This window comes from Amborella trichopoda, chromosome 3 (assembly GCF_054954075.1).
Source record: "Amborella trichopoda isolate Santa Cruz 75 chromosome 3, AtrichopodaSantaCruz75HAP2 v2.0, whole genome shotgun sequence".
Taxonomy (NCBI): Eukaryota; Viridiplantae; Streptophyta; class Magnoliopsida; order Amborellales; family Amborellaceae; genus Amborella; species Amborella trichopoda.
The window spans coordinates 16,729,300-16,756,143 of record NC_142338.1 but is presented as its reverse complement, the minus strand read 5'-3'; the positions used below and the strand labels follow the sequence as shown (position 1 = coordinate 16,756,143).

General features: G+C 35.9%; 1 protein-coding gene across 5 annotated transcripts; it reads right to left on the bottom strand.

The window, feature by feature from the left end:
* Positions 1-1,790: 1,790 nt before the first annotated feature.
* LOC18430459 (Phox (PX) domain-containing protein) lies at positions 1,791-21,803 on the bottom strand. 5 transcript variants are annotated; one of them, XM_020665043.2, is made up of 7 exons: positions 21,677-21,803; positions 20,414-21,579; positions 18,151-19,340; positions 6,801-7,805; positions 6,269-6,494; positions 2,538-2,680; positions 1,791-2,312 (listed from the first exon to the last, which is right to left on the bottom strand). In XM_020665043.2, the coding sequence occupies exons 2-7, from the start codon at positions 20,925-20,927 to the stop codon at positions 2,013-2,015; spliced, it is 3,378 nt and encodes a 1,125-aa protein (XP_020520702.1). In that variant the 5' UTR covers positions 20,928-21,579; positions 21,677-21,803; the 3' UTR covers positions 1,791-2,012. The 5 variants fall into 5 exon arrangements, 4 of the variants coding, with proteins under 4 accessions (XP_020520702.1, XP_088716379.1, XP_088716381.1 ...); XM_088860253.1 differs by having other exon boundaries at positions 20,414-21,803; XM_088860255.1 differs by having other exon boundaries at positions 18,177-19,340; positions 20,414-21,803.
* Between the last annotated feature and the right edge of the window lie 5,041 nt (positions 21,804-26,844).

Here is a 26,844-nt window from a genome sequence, read left to right as displayed (position 1 = left end):
AAATTTAATTTTGGCCCGACATTCACATGGGCTTATATGGGCCTATTGCCGGACCATATTTTTGGCAGTGCTGGACCGCATGGGCTTATTGCTAGACCGTTCTTTGTCAATGCCGCACCGCCACTATTTTTTTACCAAACCGACATTACACTACCGGACCGCCCTAAGAATACGCCAGACCGCGAAATAGGAGAGAGAGATGTGGGTAAAAGTAAAGAAGAATGGTTTAGATTTCTATTTTTACTGTTTTTTTTTAGTTGGGGGGTATTTGCTAAAAAATATATTTTGGGTAAAAAGTGAGGAAGAACGGTTCGTTGAGGGTAACTTGCATAGAAAATCTAACATCGGGGTTATTTGTCATTATCTCTGTCTTCTATACGTATAAAAACCTTCCTTTTTTTTTAATAAATTCGATAGCGATTGCAGAGTGTTTACAAAATGGAGTTCCGATACTCATGAGTGACTGGAGTAGACCAAAAATCTCACAAAAATGTGAAATGATGCTTGACGAAAATTTTCAATTCTTCTTTTACTCAGGAGTCATGAACTCATGATTAGTGGTCCAGCTAAACACGCCCAAGTCTGGAGTTTTGATATTGTTTGTTTGATAGTAGACAGACAGTGTCTGCCCTAAGCAAGAGTACCTCATCATTTTGCCTTGTTTCTGTCCGTCATCTAATTCCATCGTTGGGTTCTTCTACATTTTTAAGACAATCTCAGAGGAGCAACGGAAAAATGTCAACTTTCACCCAATTTTAATTTATGACATACATGCTCGAGTCTATGAAATTCATAAGAGTACTCCTATAAGGTTCAGTAATTGACAGGTTTTAAGGATCAAAAATCCTAAAAAATTTGGTTGACTCACGCTTTTTACATGTCCAATTCTGTCATATTTCAATAGTGACATACTTGCTCTTAATTCTAGTAAAAAATCAAGCAAGGTTTAATGGGGCTGGGTGTATAGACCTGGGGCACAATGTGTAAGTTTTCAAACAAAAAAAACAAACGTACTTCAGATACTTTCTATTCGAGAAAAATTGTTGTTGACTCTTTAAAAATCATTTTGCAGATATGGAAGCACATGCGAAAATGGCTCAAGGGGTCGAATTGGCGACTAAAATACTAGCAAAAGGGTCCAAATTGAAAGTATAAAGGATCTAAATTGAAAGGTATATACTGAAAATTATCAGCGGGTGCAAAACTCCCAAAAAAGGAATAACAACCGAATTGGCCATTCTGGTTAAACGCAAGATTTGTCAGAGTCAGACAGAAGAACCAGCCGGTTCACCATAAGAAACCAGCCAATTTAGGGTCACTCCAAGTAATTCCTAGTTCAAAGGCCTCAGGAAAAAGGAAACCCTCGATTTCAAGTAACTAGGTTGACTCCCCAGCTGGGTTGCCAGTTTTTAAAACACTGGTTAACCTTAGCTTAAAGTCAGAGAAATACTAACATGTCTCCCTTTGCAGTCACATGATATTGCCAAATGATCTACCGAACGCTCACACACACATACGTGTACAGAGAGAGAGAGAGAGAGAAAGAGGCACTGTTGGCAGTCAGAATTTTCAACCAACCATACACCCTAGGTAGACGATACACCCTAGGTACACGATATATGGTACACCGCCTAAAACATAAAATTTCAGATAGAAAAACTCACTAAAATCGATCAAAAAGCAAAGAACTGCAACCTTATTAAATCAAATCCTGAAATAACATGCAGAAAACAAAACCAACCTGAGCCTGCTTTTTGTGCTAATAATCTGCAAATTATACAGAAAAGGAATGGCAAAATCTGCACCTTTATAAATCAAGTGGACCCGAGTAACGAAATTGCAGGCCTCTTAAACTCTGTATATAATACAATGGTATGTTTATTGCACAGCTTACAGAATACTCCCATACAATTACAGTGAATCACGAGTTTTCCACAACGAAAAGGCAATAGCTCTTTTTCCATTTGTTAGTAGGTTAAAAAGAATACATATTGTAATTTACTCAACAAACCTTACAGAGATGTGCTAGGTAAAGAGCCCATAAGAATAACCGGATCATTGTCCCTTGTTGATTTCCATATGCCCTCATGCTTTGCCTTTGAGAAGAGGGAAGAGAAGAATCCTTTCCCAGACTCTGGTTTCCTCATGCTTAGACCAAAAGAACCACACTCCATCTCCTCTCGGGCCCCACGGCTCACTAATTTGGCTGGCCCAACATCCCCGAGGGCCCCACAAGGACAGCCCGCGATCCTCCTCAAGCATGATTCATGAAATGATAAACCACAAGACCTACATCTCTTTACTTCACTATCCTGCTTGGAATTAAAGGAGTCATAAGATGGCAACTATTATCACTGTTCTCCACTTTTTGATTTGCACGACTATTATGTCAGTTTATCACAGGAAAAAAAAGAAGAAAGGATCCTTCTATAATTGGAAATATGATTTTAGGATCTTCCCCCTTTGTTTCATAGTATTTTCTGAGCCCAGATGTCTATCAAACTAGAGAGGTTTAAGTTTCAACAAATGAAACACACCTGAAAGGGGAATATAAGAGAAGAGGGATCCTCGCAAGCCAGTCGTGCACCACATGGTTCACCTATGTCACAACACACAAGGCATTGCTGTGTGATGTGATCCAAAATTCTTTTTGATAGAGTCTCCATCAAGTCAGGCAGCACTGCCAACAAAAATCATTTGGATATGAACTCTTTAAGCTATTTAGGCCAGATGACACATGCATAGAATTGCAACCATAAATGCATCACCACACTCCCTCCCTCCCTCCCAGCATGCATGATGGAGGTCAAGATGGAATAATATCAGGAACTTGTTAAACACAAAACATCCTATCCACAACATACCAGCAGATGTGAGAATTGACCATAGGTCACAGGCAAACACAAAACAATGCATCCTATCAACAGAAGAGCAGAAGCAACCCTCCCTCCCTCCTAGGTCACAGGCAAACACAAAACATCCCATCCACAACAACACAAAACATCCTATCCACAACATACAAGCAGACTCCCACAAAACAATGCATCCTATCGACAGAAGAGCAGAAGCAACCCTCCCTCACTCCCACCTAGGTCGCAGGCAAACACAAAACATCCTATCCACAACAACACAAAACATCCTATCCACAACATACGAGCAGACTCCCTCCCTCACTCCCTCCCCCCCTCACGGGGACTTTAATGTGAATAATTATAGTCCAAAGAACCCTCCCTTCCTCACGGGGACTGTAATGTGAATGATTATAGTTCAAAGCAGGATAAGTCCTCATGATCTTATTCTTTGCATGTAAGGATGTGGGTATTCATCAGTCCCCGTGATCTTATTCTTTGCATGTAAGGATGTGGGTATTCATCATGAGCAAGAATTTTCAGTTATAGCTCGAATAAATAGAAAGAAAAAAACATTGAAAATAATCAAATGATGCACTAAATGCTCATTTCGTATAGATCATAATAAATGTTGAAAATGATGAATATCCTACAAGAAAGGATAAAGCTAGTGGTGAAAAAGATGCCAACGTTGGAAGGTAGTTCACAGGAACCCACCAAGTAGAAGAGAAAAATGAAGATTTGCTTCTGTGAAGAATATCCACAATAATAACGGTTTTTTTCCCAATTACAACCATGAATACCTCAAATCTACTTTGTATTAATTAGTAAGCTGCCATCTATTTCCACTTAAGGCCTCTTTAAGAAAAAAGGTTCTAACTATAGAACTTTTTCATTGTACATTTTTTTCGTTGTATCACACAATCTATAATTTATTTCTTTATAGTATTTCAACCTACTACTGCAAGTGATTTCATACAAGTTTAACCCCAACTTTAAATTGAAAGACCAACAAATTTGTCTCCCGCTAACATAGTACCCAAAATTCATGTGAATTGGATTTAAACCCTAAACGTAATCTGCAGAAATCTGCTCTTCAGACATGTGGTTTGCAGTCATCTTCTTTTCCTTGTCAGAAAAAAGGTTGTAATTCCCAGTCTGCCCCAATAGCAACTTTAAGGTCTTTGCTATTCTTAGCAATCCAAATAATATTCCAGAAGTGTTTGGGCTGTAAAAATCCAACCACCAACATAAACACAGAAAGGAGAACCTCAATGGTATCAGCTAAGGAAAACTCAATGGCATCATGCTCTCCTTACAATATTGGTAACTGATCTATGAATTTATACACATACGTTCATCAATACTGACAGCATCTAGATTTCCTATAGGACAAAATCTCTGAGATACTACAAACCAGTATTTTGCTCTTTCCTCTACCAGCCAACTCAATTCTTGCTTACTGTAATATAATTCAGTCACATCTCTACTCACATGATCAATAGACCTTTTATCTAATCATGTCTTATTCACCTTATCAGCATTATCTCTTGCTGTAAATTTGAGGGCAGACCTCTATTAATCCTGAAGTTGGAGTGATTGAGATTGTGTTAAGAATCCAACATATGGTATCTTGTCTATGATGGAATTTTGTTTAGTTCACTGATGAAGGATAATTCTTTCAGGATCTCTCAACAGGGAAGCTCACCGGAGAAAGCCAACAAAAATCATCTTTTTTCCTATTCTTTAGCGTTTTGTTCCCCTCACAGCCCCTATAATTTCATTACAATGAACCAAAACTTTAAACAATATGGATGACATACTAGGTAGGACACACACCCCAAATTTTTGGTCAATTTATTCATACGACCTTTTACAATTATCTATGAATTCTCATTCAAAAGAGCATTTAGCTCTGTTGGGTTTATGTGGCCATTAAAGGCCTTATGAGAGCTTGTATAAACATTTTATATAGTGAAACATAAACTCAGTGGGAGTGTGGTCCTCTTGTGGACCATACTAGGCAAATATTATTTGCCAATACTCAGACTTGGCTAGACGTGCTAGGCCAGTCGAGTTGGAAAACCCAAGGTACTTGAGCATAGAAATAAACCGATGAGGGTTCTACTGGTCATCCATTGATGAGGTCAGAGTTCCCCGGATTAATGAGCCGAGGGACTGTGTGGCCCTTGTGTGTGATGGTTGGCCTTTAGAGACTGGGCCAAAGCTTCATCCCTGAACTATCACACAAGATGTACATAGATAGCCGTATCGGGAAAACGAACTACCTTTAAGGGTGACGTGTGTACATGTACGAGATATTACCCCTATGCACCATAGAGTTGTGATTGCATCATGGCCTGAGGACCATAGACTCGTTTCTATGGGAGAACATGTAGTTTACATACTGGGATTACGTCCCCTGGCCTATTGGCTGACTTTAGTGGCCCAATCATGAACCCCTGCAATGGTCTGTGGGTCATGGGAACTGTTGGGCCAACTTAAGAAAGCTAGTGTGGATCGCAGACCACAGTTGAAGGTGGAGTGCTCGAGTATATTCATAATTTCAACCTATACAGATCCGATTCCCATCAAAAATATTTAGTTTTAATTAATTTTATGTTATATGCTTTTAGAATGATTATTTGAATTTTTGTGATTCTCTTGATATTTTATTTTAACCATTTGGATTAATAATATAGGAGAAAATCAATTTTCAATGTTTTAAATAATCAAAGAGAAATAAGTTCTATTTCTAAAATACTAAAATCAATATTCACTTAATACATATGGGGGCCCACCATAAGGGGTGGGGCCCATTATAAATTAATCACAAGGAAAAATTGGGGTGGGGCCAACTTGAGGCCACCTATGGTGGCACACCTTACCATATTTTGGTACAAGCCACCTTTGCTAATTGGTGGAAGAAAAGAAAATTTACATTTATATACATTGTGCTTTATCACATAGTCCTACACTCAAGCTCAACCATTTTACTCTTTAAAGAAGCATCCTAAAACAATTTATATACTGTTTGGAGGCCCACCCTACTTTTATATGCCTTTCCAACATATCCAGTGAGAAAAAATGATATGTGGAGACCACTTCACAGTAGCCCAATTGGTGAACTTATCGTAGCTATAAAACCATGGAAGCAAAGCCTTGGAAGGCAATAACACGTCAAAAATTTTCCAATGTTGAAAATGATTTAAAGTACAGCACAGATTAGTTTCTTTGAAGCAGGGATGATGAGCACATCTTGCCCAAAATCTCCAAGAAGGCTGAGTACTCACATTTTGTCAATGAGAAAAACCTTTTCCGTTCTCCAAACAAAGATTTACAATACAAAAAGATCTTATCGTTAAGCTTCAATTGTAAAATCATGCGAAATAACTAGGAGTATAAGACCTGTAAAGTACCTGCAAATGCCCCTTTGGAGAGATCTACAAGGTCACGAAGAGCAAAGAACTCATTGATTTCAAGAAGGTATCTGCGATATCCAAGACTTCTCTGAATTGACCTTTGAAAAGGGCAGCGAACGCATCCCATCATTGCTCCAATTTTCTTCCTGATCCCCATAACATGGAGTAAAGCAGGAACTTTCGAGAAAAGGAAGGGATTGACTGCACTAATGCATAACATGGGCTGCAAAGAAAATTCATTGCATAAATTGCAGTTTGTGAGACATGTCTTCATATTATCACAGCACAACATATTAAAAAAGCTAATAAATTGCAAATGTGTGTCAAAAAGAACACAAGATATTATAAGAGAACTTAACATGAAGAACAAATATATAAAGTCAGACAACACTTGAAATAAATTAAAATTTCAGTAATATCAGGCTTTCCATGCTACACAAGATGAAAACCATGTTTTTACAACATGCAACCATTTCCATCATGATAATTTAGATAGCTAACGTAGTACACTAACTTATTCAAGGCTAACCTGGTCATAGATAGAGTCAAGATAAGCTTTTGCTAACTGAGAAACTGGAAGTTGAGAGAAGTCCCAGAGTTGCAAAACTCTTGCTGGAAGCACTGCAGTGTCATTTGTATGACAATAAGTGCAAAATAATTGACCAGTATACTCGCAAAGTCGAGGTTTCCCCCAACCAATTGTCCGTACAAAGTCTTGCAATAGGGACTTTCCACCATCAATGTGTTTGTAGCATCCTGCGCATGTGTACAACTGAACTTCAAGCAGCTGTTTCATAGATTTACGAGACTGTATTTCCACGATAAGGCTTATGGTCTTCCCCAAATTGGGAGAACCTTCAATGTACTCCTCATGAGCTGGAATTGAAAATTTGCCTTCAGAGACAGTAGACAAGCCGTTAGCAGTTGAGGAATTATACACCATCCTTGGAGGAGCCAAAAACCAAATTAAAGGTGGTGTTCCAAATGGGGCTTTTATATGTAGAATGGACCTTATACAAGCTTGAATAAGGGTACTTCTTTCACTGACAACGTCAGGAGAAGCATTTCCAAATATTTTCCGGGATTCCTGTTCAACTGTTAACCAAGGAGATGGAAGACTAAGTCCATGACCACTGAAGGATGATTTCAATTGGCGATAAAGAGTATAGAAATCACGATATCTGCGCTCCACCTCCCACTGATCTTTGCCACTCCACACTCTCAATCTATATACTGTGTATTCCTTGACACCAACTAATCTCTCCCCAAAGGAAACTTCTCCCTTCTGCTGCCTTGCTCCGACTACTTCAACCCAATCAATCTTTAGGGGAGACTGCAAGAATGGGTTAGCATCATCATTCCCCGAAGCAGAAGCAGTTAAACTGCCATCTCTACACGGCTGAGATCGCTGGGGCAACAACCCACGATTTCCTTGAGGAAACCTAGCTCCATGAGAATCTCCTGAGTCAAGTAAAATGTCCTCCATTTCATGAACCATCTCATCATAAAACTCAAATGCCTCAAGTGATTTGGCCTGTAAAATTATTTTAATTGAAGAGTAAGCACCAGAATAAATCAACAAGAAAAAGGCCATGAGATTAAGATTTCCTCATCTATGACCATGCATATTATGCAATTTTCCACATATAATGCATTCAATAATATCTACAAAAAAGTATCTAAGCTAGTAGAATTTTGATATATCAATCCATTATGCAGATACATATTTATGTATTATGTATGTGGCTTTTTACATGCACAGACAATGCCATTTTCCTAAACCAACAAAAATCTGTTGAATACAGCAAAGTTGTCAAGCATAAGACTAGTATTGACCAGAACCACAAAATGATATCTATCTTTATCAAGATGCACACATGCCAAGTATAAAGATGGGCAAAGATGAATTCAGGCTTGAGCTCGGTAGGTTAACATGTAGGCGAAAGCAAGATGCATCTCAAGTTCAAATTCTACCACTGAATTACCCAGAAAAATATAGGCAAAGACATGCATACAGAGTTCCTTTTTTTCCCCTGTTTTTTTGTTGGGGGAAGGGAGGGAGGAACGAGAGAGAGAGAGAGAGGAAAGGTATGGTAAGCTTTGGAAAGGATGCAAGAGCACAAGACCTTATTTGTAAAGATGAAGCACATCTTTAGGAAAGAATCCTACTATCCATCTGACAAGTGGACAGAAAGTACGAGATCTAATTGCCATCCCAAGAAACATTGGAAAGTCGATTCCCCAAGAGGTTGGCTATAGTTTCCTCCATAGGGAGCATAGTAAATAACTAAATACTTAATTTGTTAATATCAATTTCTCTGTCTATAGTTTCTCTTAGCAAAATATGTTCACTCCCTAGTATAGCAGCCTTCCATTTGCTATAATTTTAGAAGTGCATACTGCATAAGTTTCTACCATATTCCTCATGGGTATTCAACGTTTCGATGCATTAATTTGCCTCCTCTAAATCTTTAATTTCAGTACCACATGCTTTCCAAAAATATGTTCCATTAAACCCAATTTTCTATTAAGATTCTTTTTATCAGTATTACACATTTTTTGACGTAATTTTTAAACTCGTCGCTACGCTTTGTGGTAGTCATTGGTTTTTCCAAATAAGGGGCTGATCATCCTGTTCATTGCATGATTTAAGTGGTCTCGAATCATTCAAGGGACTATTTCTAAATTTTTACTAAGTTTTCCAGGCTTGTGCTTGAAATGTACTTTAGGAAAGAGATGGCTAGATCACTGCCTAGGTGTTCATTTGTCTCTTTGTGCATTCACAAAAAACTGATTTGGCTAGACCTAACTCTCTAGTTCAATGGCTCAACAGTCAGCTACGAGCCAGCCACCGGGAAACATAGGTGGTGATCCTGCTCCTGGAATACACTCACAGAGTAGGATCGCATTCTGGCCACAATCCCATGTTAGGGGGAGCGCCATCCATAGTTTGTGGAAGTAGATGCACGAGTGGGAGCAGGAGTGGAAGCATGGGATCATCACATGCTAGAAGCTCCCTAAGTTAGGAATCAGGAGCACATTCTGTAAAATTACTTAATTAATAAATAATTATTTGAAATATATAATAGAAAATAATAATCCCACAATAAATAGTAAAAAAGGCACCAAAAATTGGGAATTGTACTTTGTGCAACAATAATCTCACAAGATACAATAAGAAGGTATCATGATGATGCACATCCAGATAGCTGATACAATATGGGGAGCCAATTTTTTATTGATAAATCTGCTTTAATTAAAAGTTCACACTTCATGACCTCCAAAACCATATCAAGCTATTTTATTTGCAATTTTTACACTTTATAACCTCCAAAAGCATTAGCTATAAGCAAGTACAATTTCAATTACAATCTAAATGAATCATCTTCTTGGCCTCTCATGGTCCCTTTGAGTTGCTAGAAGTGGTCCTAAAAAGTGGAGATCAAGATTCCAAAATTTAAAAATCACGATCCCATGGTGATCATGTCTTGGAGTGTCAGAGCGAGATCCTGGAGGGGGATTGAAACCTATGTTGGGAGATCCAAGCAACTACATCCCATTCCAATAGGGGTCGGTCAATAGGTTAAGACACTCATATTCTTTGTATTTCAAAAGGAAAATAAGCAATAGACGCATGACAATAAAAAAAAGACAAACATATCCATCAAAAAGAAAGCAATAAATGCATATCAATAAAAAACAAAACAATAATTACTCAACTCATCTTCCCTAAGCATGTTTATAGTGAAAGATATTCTGAAATTTGCATCAATCAAAATGAGAAAGTTCTTAATTCAATGCTCCCAAAATCGCATTTAATTTAGGGAATGTTGAATTAAAATTTTGTTATAAATGATAATGGGGTTAGGACCTGTCCTCTATTTAAAAAATGTGTACAAGAGATAGAATGATCTCTCTCTCTCTCTCTCTCTCTCTCTCTCTCTCTCTCTCTCTCTCTCTCTCTCTCTATATATATATATATATATATAGTTTAAAAAATAGAGTCCAGATTATAGAGTTAGTTTTTAACCCTTTAGAAGATAACCCTATTAATGAATCTACTGATGATGAAATAGAATTTAAAGGTATTATAAAAAATTATAAGAATCCTCTGCCCCCAGAGGCAGAAAATACTCTTCCTAAGGTAATTGATCAACCAGAATCTTTTGATATGAATACAATACAAGATTGTAATTATGTTAGCCTTCTTGATAGAGTAATCACTCAAAAATGGTTTACCACAATAAAAATAGTCATTCAAAAGGAATATAGTTTTCAAACTACTGCTCTAATAGATTCAGGAGCAGATTTAAATTGTATAAATGAAGGACTTGTCCCCACTAAATATTTTAGTAAGACAACACAAGTCTTAAATACGGCAGATGGAACACAAGTCTTAAATACGGCAGATGGCGGTAAAATGATTATAAACTATAAACTTTCTAATGCTGCAGTTTGTAATAATGGTAACTGCTTTGAATTCCCTTTCATCATGGTTAAAGGATTAAGCCAGTCTGTAATCCTATGAACTCCATTTTTAAATATGTTTTATCCAATAAAGATTGATAGTACTGGAATTGAAGCTAATATTGAAGGACATGATGTAAAATTCAATTTTATTGAAAAACCCAAAATTCGAGAAATAAATAATATAAAAGAGAAAATCTCTAATAAAGAAAAATTCTTGTATTACCTCAAGGAAGAAATAAAATATAAAACAATAGAAACCAAGCTCTTGCTTCCTGAAAATAAAAGAACAATAGAAAGCCTTTGAAATAAAACTAGGCCTATTCAAATGAATCCTAGACTTTTAGAGATTTGTAAAAAAGAGATTGCTGAGTTACTTCAGAGAAACCTTTAGGAAAAGTTCTTCTCCTTGGAATTGTTCAGCATTTTATGTTGAAAAGACCTCTGAAATAGAACGGGGTGCACCTAGATTGGTCATAAATTATAAGCCCCTCAATAAAGCCTTAAGATGGATAAGATATCCCATTCCTAATAAAAGAGATCTTTTGGATGGACTTGTTAATGCTTGTATTTTCTCAAAATTCGATTTAAAGTCTGGATATTGGCAAGTCCAGATTGCTGCAAAAGATCGTTATAAAACTGCTTTTAATGTTCTTTTGGGGCAATATGAGTGGAATGTTATGCCCTTTGATCTAAAAAATGACCCTTCAGAGTTTCAAAATATTATGAATGACATTTTTAATCCCTATACTAAATTCATGATTGTATATATTGATGATGTCCAAGTTTTCTCTGAAAATCTAGAACAACATTTTAAACACCTAAATATTTTTATTAAAGCAATTAAGATGGCCGGCGTAGTACTTTATGCAAAAAAGATTAGCCTTTGCCAAACAAAAATCAGATTTTTGGGACAACATTTTTCAAGGAACAATAATCCCCATTGATAGAACCATTGATTTTGCTAATAAATTCCCTGATATAATCAAGGATAAAACTAAACTCCAAAGATTTCTTGGTTGTCTAATTCCAAAGGTTAAAAAAGAATCCTCCTGAATGGACGGATATGCAAACTTCTGCCGTGAGAAAAATAAAAATAAAGGCAAAAGAATTACCCTGCCTTACACTCTCAGATCCTACTGCAAAGGTCTATAATTGAATGTGATGCCTCAGAAAAAGGTTTGGGAAGGATTTTAAAACAACCTAATTCAAATAAGGAACAATTGGTCCGTTTTACTTCTAAAGCTTAGAATCCAACCCAACAAAATTATTCTACTGTTAAAAAGGAAATCCTAGCCATTGTCCACTATGTGACAAAATTTCAAAGTGATCTACTTAATCAAAAACTCTTAATTCGTACCGATTGTAAAGCTGCAAAAGATATACTTCACAAAGATGTAAAAAATCTCATTTCAAAACAGATCTTTGCTCGATGGCAAGGTATTCTCTCCTCCTTTGAATTTGACATTGAACACATCAAAGGTACTACTAATTACCTTCCTGACTTTTTCACCCCAGAATTTTTGCAGGGAGGACAGGAAAAAGGGAACGAAGGAGATGGTCCATGTTCCAAGTAAAACCTTGGCATCATCATCATCACCAATAACCCCAAAACAATTGACCAGAAAACAAGCTCAAGAAATAACTTTTTCTCCTGAATCAATACCATTTGCCGTAAATAAACCTGGCAAAAAGAGCAAATTTATAGAAACTTCCTTCATAACTATTATCATAGTAGAAGATGACCACAAGGATAAAGATCCCAGTGAAATAGCTGCAATATATTTGAAAAATCATCTACATCCTAATAATGGAGAAAAGAACAGAGAATGGTATGAAACCATTCTTATCGAAACAGGATCAATAACTCTGGTCCATTTCTATAAAAAAGATACTAATACGACTGTATATTCTAAATTCCAAAGACGTAAAATAATTTCATATAACGAGTGGGGTTCTGACCCCCTGAAACCCAGGAAATTACAAACTGAAGGTTTAAATAATAAATACTACCAATATTTTGAATACATCAAAGCATGGCATGAGGTGTTTGCCTTTCAAAATGATATGAATTCGCATACATGGTTTCTACAAATTAAAATACCAGTAATAGGGGAATTCCCAAACTGGTTCAAAAATTGGTTTCAATTATGGGGCTCTGGAGCGGATATACTACCACCCAATATGCAAGCCTCTCAAAGAAAATTCATGGACTATAATAATAACAGTCCAAAAATAAATCTCCATATGTACTTCATGGCCATATATCAGATCCCTTGGATCATGAAATGGTCATGTCATTTATCTGATGATAATACAAATAGCTGGGAATACCTCCAGAAATTAGGGAAACAAATACATATAAAATGGTGGGATGTTTATAAGAATGACTCTCTAAATCCTAATAAGATAAAAATGAAGAAAGTATCTTCTCCACCTCCCACTACAGATATGAATATGACTGATTACCTAAATAAAATTCATCAGCAATATCCTAAAGCAACCAAAGAAGAGCTCAAGAAAAAGATGCTGCAAATATTCGATGAAGATGAAGAAGCCATGTCAACATCAACCCAAAATGAAGAAACTTATGAACAGGAAAATGAGGATATGGACTATGGAATCTCACAATAGGACAACGTATAATAGAGGATGAATCGACTGCAGTCTACAAAGCACACAAGTCCTCAGAGAAGTTTACCGACAAAATAGTAACCTCCTTTTACTATTCATACCTTTATACTATTCACACCTTTCGGTCAGCTCAAACCACTGTTTATACCTTTTCACTGATATCTTCACATGGAGCATCTGCCACCGACACCTTTAGTCACCTCAGCACGTGAAAACTTGCTTTTACTTTACGGACGTGAAATGACAATTTGAAGTCCGCCATACGCTTAAAAGGGGGCACGGGTTCCTCAGCAGGGACATCAGAAAACATAGAGAGAGCATTCTAGAGTCTGGGTTTGAGAGGATTAAGTCATTGTCTTATGAGTTTGAGTTGGAAGAGTTAGATTTGAGTGCTGTGTGAACTATATGTGTGATTGTCACTAGGATCATCTACCCAACTATTGTCCAGAAGAGTGGAAGCTTTTTTCTAGTTTTTGCAAGTGTCATATGTAAGTGTTTCTTTCTATTTCTTTCTTTACGCAGTTTAAGTTTATTGTCTGTATAAGAACTAAGCATGTCATTTATATAAACTAGATTATTATTAGTATATCTACCCCTCTATTTCTCTGTTGTCCATTATTCATCTTTTTCATAATACTATTACAATTCTATTCTATGCAATAATAAATAAAAATGATAGATATATTAATAATAATCCAGTAAAAATGACACGCCAAGTTCTTATACAGACAATAAACTTAAACTGCATAAGGAAAGAAATAGCAAAGAAATAATTACATATGACACTTGCAAAAACTAGAAAAAAGCTTCCACTCTTCATAACAATAGCTGGGTAGATGATCCTAGTGACAATCACACATATAGTTCACACAGCACTCAAATACTCTAACTCTGCCAACTCAAACTCATAAGACAATGACTTAATCCTCTCAAACCCAAACTCTAGAATGCTCTCTCTATGTTTTCCGATGTCCCTGCTAAGGTTTTTTCGGTTTAGGTTTTTTCCCTTGATCATGCTCGCTTTACTTCTTCCATGGATTATCAAAATATTGAGAAGGGGCAATATATTTATTCTTTCTACTTTGTTGCCTATTTGTAATTTTTTAGATGATCATTATTTAATATTCTTCATATCAACAATTTTAAATGCATTCAAATTTCACTTTAGTGGTTTTGTGTAATTTTCAAGATTAGGTGATAAGTTGTAGGTAACAATGTCTTTTTCGAGTTCAAATAAGCAAGTTGAACTGGGTTCGAAATATGGATTTTGTCCTAATACTAATGACAAGAACAAGGGAGTTTTAAATTTTGTAATGTTGGCATTAATCAATTGAAGAAGCATTTGGCCGGCATCAGAAGGGAAGTAGTGTCATGTACTCAAGTCCCTGGAGATGTTCAGAAAGAGATGTTGGAACTTTTACAATGGGTCCGAAAGAAGAGAGAAAAGAGAAGGAAACAATATGAAGCCATTGGGAGATTTGTAAATATCTATGGAATAGATGATGAAAATGAAGAGGAAGAGGAAGGGGCCTCTATATTTAGACCAAACACATATGACCATAAAAGGCCTCGAAGAAAATATGAAGAGGAAGAGGAAGGGACCTCTATATCTAAACCAAGCACATATGACCATAAAAGGCCTCGAAGAAGGATATTGATGCATTCTTCCCCGTTCTCGATCCTAAGGTGGTAGTTCGAGGGAGGCATAGTCAAAATCTAGTCTAAAGAGTCAATTGAAGAAGCATGATCGGGATCAATTAGTATGTAGCACAATAGTATTATCGAGCAAGTCCGCCATTCAATACTGTCAGTTTGAAGAGCTTCCAAGCTATGTTGGAGGCAGGCAGTGAGGCAGTTTGGCCCATGATATAGGGCCCCTACACCTTAAGAGCTCAAGATTTGTTGAAAACAGAGGTGGAGTTCACAAATGAGTACCTGAAGACCCACAAGGATGCATAGGGCAGGTGTGAGGTGACCATTATTACAGATACTTGAGCAATAAGAGGACAAGCAATATTATGATTTATGAATTACTGATTTATTGTCTTTTAGGAACAACTTTTTTTAGGTCAATCGATGCATCTAATAAGATTCATGATGCGAGTTTCATATTTATAATAGTAGATAAGTGTATTGAGGAGGTGGGGGAGGCAAATGTCATGCAAGTTGTCACTAATATGGCTAAGCCCAATATGGCAGCTGCTAAATTACTAGTGATGAGGAGGGCGAAAATTTTCTAGATGCCATGAGTGGCACCAATGTTTCAAAAAGCATTTGGCAGCACCTAAGCAGCCGGGGGGGGGTTCTAGGCGACCTAGCGATTTGGCAACGCCAGAAAAAACAGTGCAGGTGATCATAGATTAAGCAAAAGCTATAACAATTTTGATTTACAACTATACCAATGTTTTAGCCATAATGAGGAAGTTTACAGGAGGAGCTGACTTGGCAAGGCCAAGGATCACAAGGTTTGCAACTTCAGATTCTCTTAATAATCAAAAAGACAAGCTTTGAACCCTATTTGTCTCTTCAGATTGGAAGGAAAACAAGTTGTCAAAGGAGGCAAAGGAGAAAATGGTGCATGACATTGTTGTGACACCCTGATTTTGGACTAGGGTTCAGCATTGCATCTGTTTTAGCCACTTGTAAAAGTATTCCTCCTGGTGGATGGTGAAAAAGAACCGGCAATGGGGCATATTTACAAGGCCATGGAGATTGTAAAAGAATAAATCAAGATGAACTTGAAGAATGATGAAAGTAAATATAGCGATATAGCCTCAATTTGAAAATTATAGATGACAAATGAGATTTACAGTTGGAGAGTCCTTACACCTAACAGGGTACTATCTCAACTCCACTTATAACTATACTAATTCTGAGATAGAAAGTAGGGGTTGTTTCATGGAAGCAATTAACAGGTGTAATGTGAAGCTCAACCCGACTTAGATGTCCAAGACAAAGTGTCTATGGAACATTATTTGTATCGTTACTCTATGGGGACACTTGGGACGGATATCACAATAAGGCAAAGGACGAAAATACATCTATGCAATTTGAAAGTGCATGTATTATTTAAATTCTTATTTCTTATTTCAAATTTATATGTACTCTTTTTATTTTTAATATATTATAGTTTCATGGTGGGCCAACCACAAACAAAGTGCCTCTAACTTGCAAACGATGGCTCAAAGGATTTTGAGCTTGGCTTGTACAATGTTCGGATGCAAGCTCAATTTCAGCACATTCGAGATTGTAAATTTACCATTTATCCTGATCTCCTACCACACTAACTTTCTCAATATTTTATTGAAGTAATAAAATTTTAATAGTGCAATGCACTATGAAACAGGTACATACCAACAATAAGAAGCTGAAGGAACAGCATCAAATACTCAACCCCATAGCTGTGAAAGATTTGGGTTGGATCAAGTGAATGGTCAGTGGAGAAGAATCAACCAGCATTTGAGGAAGAGAGCTTGACATGGACCCAAGTACATGAGGTGGCTGGTATGGCATTAGCCCCATGAGAAGATCTCAAACTTAGAGTAAGGGGAAGGAGAAGGTGTAGAAAAGGAAGACGGTAGAGGAGGTAGCAGACACAGAGCAAACAAGGGAAGAAGGTTGTTATGAGGAGGAGGATGACTCTTGTAATGATGGCTTGGCAGCATTATTAGATTCAGGTCCATTTCATGATGGCTGTGGCAGTGGAAGTAGACGTGATGTTGCCAGTGATGATGAAACTCAACCTCATATTTGAATTCATCATATTTGTTATCTGCTAGACAACTTTTGTCAATTTATGCCCTGAGTTATTTTTCTCCCCTTGTCAGTTGTCTGTTGCAAGATGTAATGGATATTACACATTTTGGGATAAGTGTAATGAAAAGTAACACTTGCTGGTCATGGCTAGTAATTTTCATTCTTTTAATGTTGCTTTTAGCTATTTTATTCATGGTTCAAAGTCATGTGTGTTTAAGTTTGATCTGTAGTTCTGGAAAACAAAATTATACACAGAAAACTATTAAACCATATGTATTAATTATTAAACAAAAAAATGATACTCTACTCAAATAACGTGGGGGTCTAGTAGTCCGCAAGGGTCTGGAGGCCCCCCCATGAAGCAGGCCACCCAGGTATATGGCGCCCGCCTAAGCAGCCACCTCCACCGTCTCGAGCTTTGCTCCCCATGACAAAGGTGTATTTGTGGGTTTTTTTTTTTTTTTTTTTTTTCTGTTCTTCTTGACTCTAGCTGACTGTACCATGACGTTCATCATGTGTTGAGCTCCTGTCTTTTGTGACAGTTTTTTATTTTCTTTGGGTCTTTCTGTACTTCTTCGCCGATTTTTTGCTATGTAGAGAACCCGCCTCGTAGGATGCCATCCTCACCTCTCGTGTTGTATGTCATCAATATTTCTTTTTTACATAAGATATCCATAAATATCTAGCATCTAGATGCAAGTGCATGTGCAAGTAGACAAGTGTATATGCGCGTATATAGAAAGAGCATGCAGCTAACCATCAAGCGACATGGATACAGATAAGTCTACCAATTTTATCAATTTTAAGACAAAGGACTAGTTACATTACCTCAAAATTAACAATAAACCACATATTTTTTCCAAAATGTTATTTGAAATTGTAATATTTTTTTCCAAAATATCATTATGGTAATTAACTCCAATAGGAGCAGTACAAATCCAGAGTTGAACTTAATGTAAGTTTTGGCACAAATAGCATTCACAAACACAATTGTCACAGATGCTAATGGCAATGTCACTAACCTCATCAGGAACAAGGTCTTCCTTACCGATGCCAACAGATTCCTCTGCCATTCCTTTGAGCCAAGCATCTAAAGGTCTATCTCTCCACAGCAATGGGGGATTGCTCACTTGAAACCCAGCATCCACTCCTTTCAACTTGTCACCTGAAGCAACAATAATATCAGAAAGGGGGTCCACAGCAACTAGCAATGTACCCAAGGGCTCTATTTCTGGAATTTCAACACTACTAATTGCTTCCTCAGTTATACATCGAAGCTCCCTTTCTGCAACACAATCCTTGATTTTCATGATAACTTTTGGTGGAGAGGATGAATCCAAACCTTCCTCAGCATTCTCTGTAGCATATAATTCAGCATGAGGATTCAGAGAATGAGAATTTGAAGGGTTGCTTGCAGGAGAGCTGGTTAGAATTTTTGCACGCCCAACAATCATAAATTCCTTGTTTTCCTCATGATTATTAGAGACACTTGAGTATTTGAGAAGGCAAGACTCTCCATTCAATTGTGCCTCATAGCTTGCATGAGAACTGGTTAGATTTTTTGCATGTCCAAAAGTCATAAATTCCTTGTTTTCCTCATGAACATTAGAGACACATGAGCATTTGAGAGGGCGAGATTCTTCATTCAATTGTGCCTCATAGCTAGCCACAGATATATCTCGTACATTGTATTCCTCTGGGTCAAGTGTTTTAAAGTCACTTGTGCTAGCACAACCAAATCTCTGCAGCATAGGATCTTCACCAGGGCATAAGATATTTGATATCTCAGGTGGGTTTTGTTCAGCAACTGCTTGCTCTTTCTGCATCTGAAAAGTTTCAGGTGTAAGCAAAGTCAGCACTTTTAAGCCATTTTCCCCAGTCTCTAGTTCAAATTCATCCCAATCATCGCAACCAAAGGCCACAGCAGAATTCATAAGCAATGGGTTCTCTTTTTCCTTTATTTGTCGAAAGCTGCTACAAGTAGCATGTGCATAAACCCTATTTTCTTCATCAGTCCCATAATCGAGTTCTGAACCCAAGTCCTCGACACTACCACATTGAGAAGAGTTACCAGACATGGAAGGTGTTCCTGTGCTGGATCCAACACATATACCCATCTTCTTTCTGGAGGTCGATGACCCATCAATTCCATTGCCATGTTGTGATGATACATCCATGAAAGAACCCATCTCAGCATTTCTTCCCAAAGAAGCTGACCATGATTTCCGAGTAAAACAGAGTGAACAATTTCTCCTACTATATAAATCATTATTTCAGGAAAAAAAAAACTCAAATGTGTGAAATGTTGTTATAAGCCTGCTGAATCTAAAAATACATAAACACTAGATAAGTACACACAATTGATGATCCTTGCAATTTGTTTGAGTGAGGGACTCTCCTACTTCTGAAATCACTTCAAAAAAACAGGAGAAAAGGAAAAGTTGGTTTTATATAATACCAATTTAGATAGCTCACCTTTAAACTCATTAAAAAAATCAATAAACAAAAATTCTATAACTGTACCATAACCTTCTTTATGGTGAATAGTTCTCCAAACATGCTAAAGAATAACATTTGATTGTTTGCCAAAAATGGGGATGAGCCCACTCCAGAATAATATATTTGATAAATTCCTCTAAAACACTTAGAAAGAAATAAATAAACAGAACTCCACTTTTGCCAAAAATATTGGAACTCCTGTATAATCTATGACTTTTATTGAGGTGAGGAGTTGTCCGATCTTCTGCTATATAAATCATTATTGACAAAAAGAAAAACGCATGCACGCACAATTAACTACAAACTGTAATCCTTATACACTAGGCAATTCTTCAAGCCTCGAATAATCATACAAAAACAAGAAGAATAAAATAAAAATGGTTGTTTACTGAAAATTGGACAATACCTGTTATTAAAATTTCACAAAATAAAAATATTATTCTCTGTAGCTATCACTCCTATGATGAGTAAGCAACTCTGCTAATCTTAGTTATGTTATACAGTAGAAGAACATTCATCTCTATAATCAGTGTAAATACATGGGAAAAATAAGCAAATTGCAGAATCCTTTACTTCTACTAGCACTTATTCCACTCTTGAAATCATCATAAAAGGAGAAATGAAAAGCATGAATTTTTTAAAGGAAATTGAGACATGCCCTACTTCAAAAACCAAGAAGAACTACATAAATATCACACTCTCTATTCACCGGCGATATTATAACTCCATGATACTAGCATTCTATGTTGGAGAGCAAAACTATATTCTAAATTCTCTACTCCTTACCATCTGTGTGCACAGCCTCGAAAGCAACATCATCATGGGAATTCGACGAATTATTCAAATCATTTCCAGTACCTAGCGACACCTCTTCTGATCCCGATCTAGCTCCCATGGTGTTATCATTGTCCAAATAGCCCCTGCTCATTTCCTCTGACAATTCTGGCCCCAAACTAGACTGAACCTCAAAACCAGTCGACCTCGTAACACCCAACTCTGAATTATCAAATTCTCCCGTATTTCTTGGGTGATATGAACCCTCGCTTTCATATCCATGATTCAAAGATCGGTCCAATCTAAAACTTCCTTGAAAGCTCTTGACGGACCCAGTTTCCGAACCCAAGAAGTCATTGCAGGTCCCAAAAGATCCTGCCAAAGAATTTGCACTACAATATCTATCTAATTCTGACTCTCCACAAGAAGAATAATTTGATGAATCTGGTGATTCAATGTGAACTGTTCTGGGTGACAAAGTATCCATCTTTTTATCCAACCATAGTGAGGGATCATAAATCAACATAGGTGATGCCTAATGAGTCTGAGCTGATATCCTCACCATTGATCATGGTTATTGCTGAATCAAATGCATGTTCACTTGAACAGACCCGTCCAGGGATTTCTTTCCTTTCTTTCAATCCTTGATTATGCTTTCATGGTTTTCAGCCATAAAACTTGTAAATAGGAGTAAGAAAATGAAAAAACTCACTTCTTCCTTTATCCCTGAAAAACTCAATGAATCCGAAGACTATTCTCATTGGGCTGAGAAAGATAAGTGCATTGCTAAGCTGCCCAAATGAATTTCTTCTTTTTTTTTTCTGGGACAAAATTTTGATAAGCAGTTGAAAAGAAATCAATTAACCACTTCTCTGTTTCTCACCACATGAAATCTGAAAGTATACCAAGTACAAAGAGAGGCAAGCAGTCGATTCAATCCACATAGATTTGATTCCTTAATCGTATACCCAAAAAAAAAAAACGGGAACTTTAGAAGTGAAATTTCTTCGCAATTTCAATGTTAGAGCAGCATAAACAAACCCAACTTGAAAGGGCGTTTCCACCAAGACGATGAAAATCAGGGCTCCATGTGGAATACAAACTGCTATTCTAATATCCCAACAACTACTTCCATTGATTTCTCTGCAATTTCTTCAGAGTTGTTGCCATGAACCGATCTGGAAAAACAATTCTAGATTCTCATTGAGCTTACAAGTTGGTAAAAGAACACTAGGGTTTCACGAATGAAATGGAGGTTTTGTCCAGTGAATTTACCTGGTTTTTGTAATTTACCGAAAATAAACGCAGATTGAAAGATGCAGGGGTGAGAGAGAGAGACTGGTAGATAAGACCTGTAGATTTTGGGGACGAAATTTAAATTTTCTTCGCTCTTGGAACCTGCAATTCTCTCTCTTTCCCTCTCGTTCGGTTAAACCCTCGTTTACAATGTAATTGACAAAAATGAAGAGGACGCACTATGATACACCTCGAAATAATAATAAAAATGAAAGATTTCCTGGTAACATAAATATCCGTTATATTTGCTTTATTACTAATTTATCAAATAGTTTTCATTATTACTAATTTACCAAATAGTTTTCATTATTACGTATTTGTTTGTTATATTTTGCATTATTATGGATTTATCAAATAGTTTTTATTATTATATGTATTTTTGTTTTTTATGTTTTATAAGACAATTTTTAAAAAAAGATGATTTTATTTTGTTTCGAAATTTGAACAACTGAATTCGAACAATTTTCGGATGTTCAACATCCGAAAATAGGCCGAAAGGTTAATATTCATATTCCCATTTTCGAGTATTCAACATCCGAATTAAAGGATTATGTTAGTACATTGTAGTCCTTGTGAAAATGGTTTCGGATGTTGAACGTGTGAAAATGTCATATTTTTGGATTTTTTCTGATATTGAACATCCGAAAATGGTTTCGGATGTTGGACATCCGAAAATGTCATATTTTCGGATGTTCAACATCCGAAAATATGACTTTGAATTTCCAGAAAGTCTTTGGAATTTCGCAATCATTTTCAGATGATGAACACTGATAATATGACATTTTCGGATATCCAACATCCGAAACCATTTTTAGGTATTGAACATCTAAAAAATCTTTCAATTTGGATGTTGAACACCCGAAAATAGGGATGTAACGTTAAACTTTCGGCCTACTTTCGAATGTTGAAAATCCAAAAAACCTTCCAATTCAGTTATTCAACCTCCGAAAAATGGTAAACTTGTCTTTTTAAAAAATTGTGTTATAAAAGATAAAAGACGGATATATATATGTAATAACATAAACTATTTGATATATCCGTAATAATACAAAATATAATATATATTTATATATAACTTTCTCTAAATTTTATAAAAAATTATACCGTACTTCTTGCCCATTTTGCCTGGTATTATTTTATTATGATTTGCGAGGAGTTTGGGCAGACATGAACGCTTTTTCTTGAATGACATTTGTGTCCTTTTGGTAGGCAGAATGGTAGGTTCTAGGGTTCTAAAGTGGAAAATACGCGTAAGATATGGTAAAGTGATGGATTTGTATCTTTTGTGAGATAGGAATAAAAGGGGTGCGGTTTGTATAGTGCCGAGGCTCTAAATAATCAAAGTATAGCGCGCCTTCACATAGTGTCGAGAAATGTGGTTTCAATAGTGGAAATATTTGTGATAGCTTTAAAATATATTTCCATTTTTAATTATAAAATTTAAAGCTTCAAAAATAGTGTAGATCTAGTAGGTCTATGAAAATCTTGAAAATTAACGGTCCAAAAATGCGTTATAAGATGCACTATTTCCAAAACTTGAAATCTATTTTTTTCTCATGTTTATGCATCTTGTTGTTGAGATGATCAATTTGAGGATATTTGGGCATTAAAACAACTTCTTCTAGTGAAATTATTGAGGTGGGTTCTAATTTGATTGTTAAAGCCTCGGCTTTATATAAACTTTTTTTATAAAAAAAATTAAAGTACGTACCAAAGTGGCAAGATTTTACATGTTGGTCTCTTTGGCACTAGCTCATTTTGTGGACACCAAAGTGGGAGAGTGGTTCACATAACGAGGGAGGAGCTCTAGAACTAAATTTAGAGAGCGAGAGAGCAAAAAGACAAAAAGTAATTTAGATAGAAAAGAGAAAGAGCGAAGGATTGGATAATCCTTAACTTACCCAAAAGATAAAAAATAACATAAAAATATTAAAACTTGAGAAAGAGAGTCAAAATAGTTTTGCAGCTTCTCCGACGAATTAATTGAGAAAGAGAGAGATGAACTAATAAGAGAGGATAAAAACTCATCATCATATTCTCTTTTTTTTTCTTTTTTCTTTTTTTTGTCTGGGGGGTTATATGTTTTTGTATACAATAGGGGAGGTAGAAAAAAACTAAATGGAAAGATAGACAAAGGAGGTGGAATGAATATTTTGCTCAATCGCCAATCGTCTATCGAGATATCCTTTTAAGAGCTACGATTTGTTGGCCCTCTTAGTCAAATCAGCTACCGGAACAGTCAACAGCACCTGATTGTGTCTCTAACTGGTATTACTCTTACAGTAAAATAGAGCTTCGATATCCCGATATATCTTTTTAAGGGTTGCGACTCGTTGGCCTTCTCGATCATATTAGCTACTGGAATAGTTAACAACACATGATGATGTTTCTAACTGGTATTACTTTTACAGTAAAATAGAGCTTTGATATCCTCAGGTTCGTTCAGGAATTGGTTTGGACGAGTTCACCAATGAACTATTACAGCATCATGACTTTGTTGGGCTCACTTATATCTCTTTTGATGAAAGCAAATACATATTTATAACCAAAGAAAAGCAAAAAATAACACAAAATACAACATTGTGATTTACAAAACAATGGGCTAGAGCCATGGGCGGAAAAGAATACCGCCATTTAAAAATAAAGGCATACAATACATCCATTCATCACTCATTATTACATCTACTAAAAAAGCAAAAACACACATTACATCTATCATTTCAAAAAGCAAAACTATTTATGAAAAGTAAAACCACTCTCTTAAAACAAAACCAATAAAAAGAAAAACATAGGCTACTTTTTATCTGGGGATACAAACAAATTATGAAATGACTATGGTGATTCTTATGCTTCATCTTCAAAACTTAGGATGCTACAATATTCTTCTTGGTGTAACATGCAGAAATATTCTCTGATTTGCCAACTATAGCATTTTTTTTAACTTTTTTTATAGAAATGGTCTATTAGTTTTATTATTGTGGGTGGCTTTATATTTTTTGCTTCATGGTTATAGAACATATCATATTTATATCTATGAATAAATCTCTGCTTAATGGAATTATTCATTTGGAAATATTTGCACAAATCTGTTTCCCAATTTCTATATCCTAATAACTTTGTCATGAAATCTTTGACAATATTGTTAGGATATAACTCTCTTCTAAAAATTATTAAATCATCCAAAACTTCCTTTTGAATCAGCCAGGGAATTAATTCAGGCTCCAAGGATGTCCATCTGAAATTATTTATGACTATACTAATTCTTTCGGAGGAAGTAAGGAAACAATCTATATCAGGATACGACCCTGCTGTTGAATCAGTATTCTCGAGTTCAAGAGATAAAATACTCCTTATCCATTCACAAAATTTATATGTCTTTTTTTTGAGGTTTTTAGTGGCCATGTTAATCACTCATCCCTGTGTAATGTTTGTATCATCTTCAGTTATGTTGTGAGGGCATCTAGAAAATTTATTGTTCCTGTAACTTTTTCAATTGAAAAATTATATTGAGAAAGGATGAATTGTCACCATGTATACCTCTATAAATTTGGACTACTGGTGGGTTTTTTTTTCATTACACTAACCAAATTTGAAGAGTCAATTCTAAGGATAAATGTTTATTTTATTAAACTGGAGTGAAATTTTTTGATTCTCTTACCACAGCCAATATTTCTTTTTCTGCGAGCCAATAGTTTAATTAATGCTCTTGAATTGGCCACTAGTGTATGCATATTTTTTTTTTTCTTTATTTTCTTTTTTTAGCAAAACAACTGCCCAAGTATCAAATGAGGTGTCAGTAGAAAGAATAGAAGGCCCGCCATATATATGTACCAAAGCGGGGCAAAGTTTGTACTTCTGCTTTGAGATGTCTTATTTCTTGAGCATTATTTTTGTCCATCGGAATGGATCTTCCTTTATAGCTTTTCTAAGTTTTTTGGTTTTCTCAGATAGTTTGTGTCACACCCCAAGAATTTACAGTACTGTTATTCCTGAGATGTGACAGACAAAACATATATACATCTATTGATAGGACAAATTTACAATGGCGAGGTCTTACATAGTAAATAAAGAAAGCTAGCACAACAACAGTATCTTCCAAGGTTGATCTTGACTAGCACTCAAAATGAATCCGTAGTTATCTTGAAAAATGTTTACTATAGTTTGATGAGTTTGGCTACTCAGTAAGTGATCATCATAATCCTAAAAATAATCATGATTGAAAGATATCAATATTTTCCAAAATGAGATCTATTAACAGAAATGCATCAACAGTTTCACTTTCAATAAATGCATAATTTAAGTATAATCCGAGTAATTGAAATGCTTATAACACTTTTAACGGCAGTACATAATTCAAAGGATTTCACAAAATACCCTACTGGCGTCCCAAGTAGGTCACCTATATACCCCATCAGCGTCCTGATGGGTCCACTTTTTCCCTATCGGCGTCCCAGATAGGTCCACTTAATCCCTGCAGGTCCACTTATACCTCACCGGCGTACCGGATGAGTCCACTTAAACCCTACCGGCGTTCCAGATAGGTCCACTTATACCTCACCGACGAACCGGATGAGTCCACTTGCATACTTAAATTATTTCTAAATCTCTTTAAACATTCGAAAGCAGCAATATCATGTACTCAACATATCACTGAAATCATTAATATGAATTTCACTTAAACCATTAATAACAGTCACTCTCTATAACATTTCAAAAATAACCAATCAAATATTTTGGGCTCAAATTTAGAAAGGTAGCAGTTTGTAAAGGCATTCTAGCATAATTGCCAATTTAATATGTATAGAAAAACTCTTATAAAAATTCAAGAATACGGAATTCTCACAATTTATGGAATATCAATTCACAAATAAACATTTCACAACAATACTATAATCAATTGCAAAAATGTAAATTTTTAAATAATAAGGCAGTCATTTGCACATGAATTTTACAATGTCTAAATATTCAAAACAGTAGAAAGAAATATCACAATTTTACTAAAAGCAGAAATATCAAATTTATTTCTAACAATAGACAAGAAAAATAAATAAATTTATTTTTCTAATTTACAGCATTCAAAATTTCTAACATAGATAAAATATCACAATTTTTATTAAAAAGATTATTTTTCAAGATAATGAGGTCAC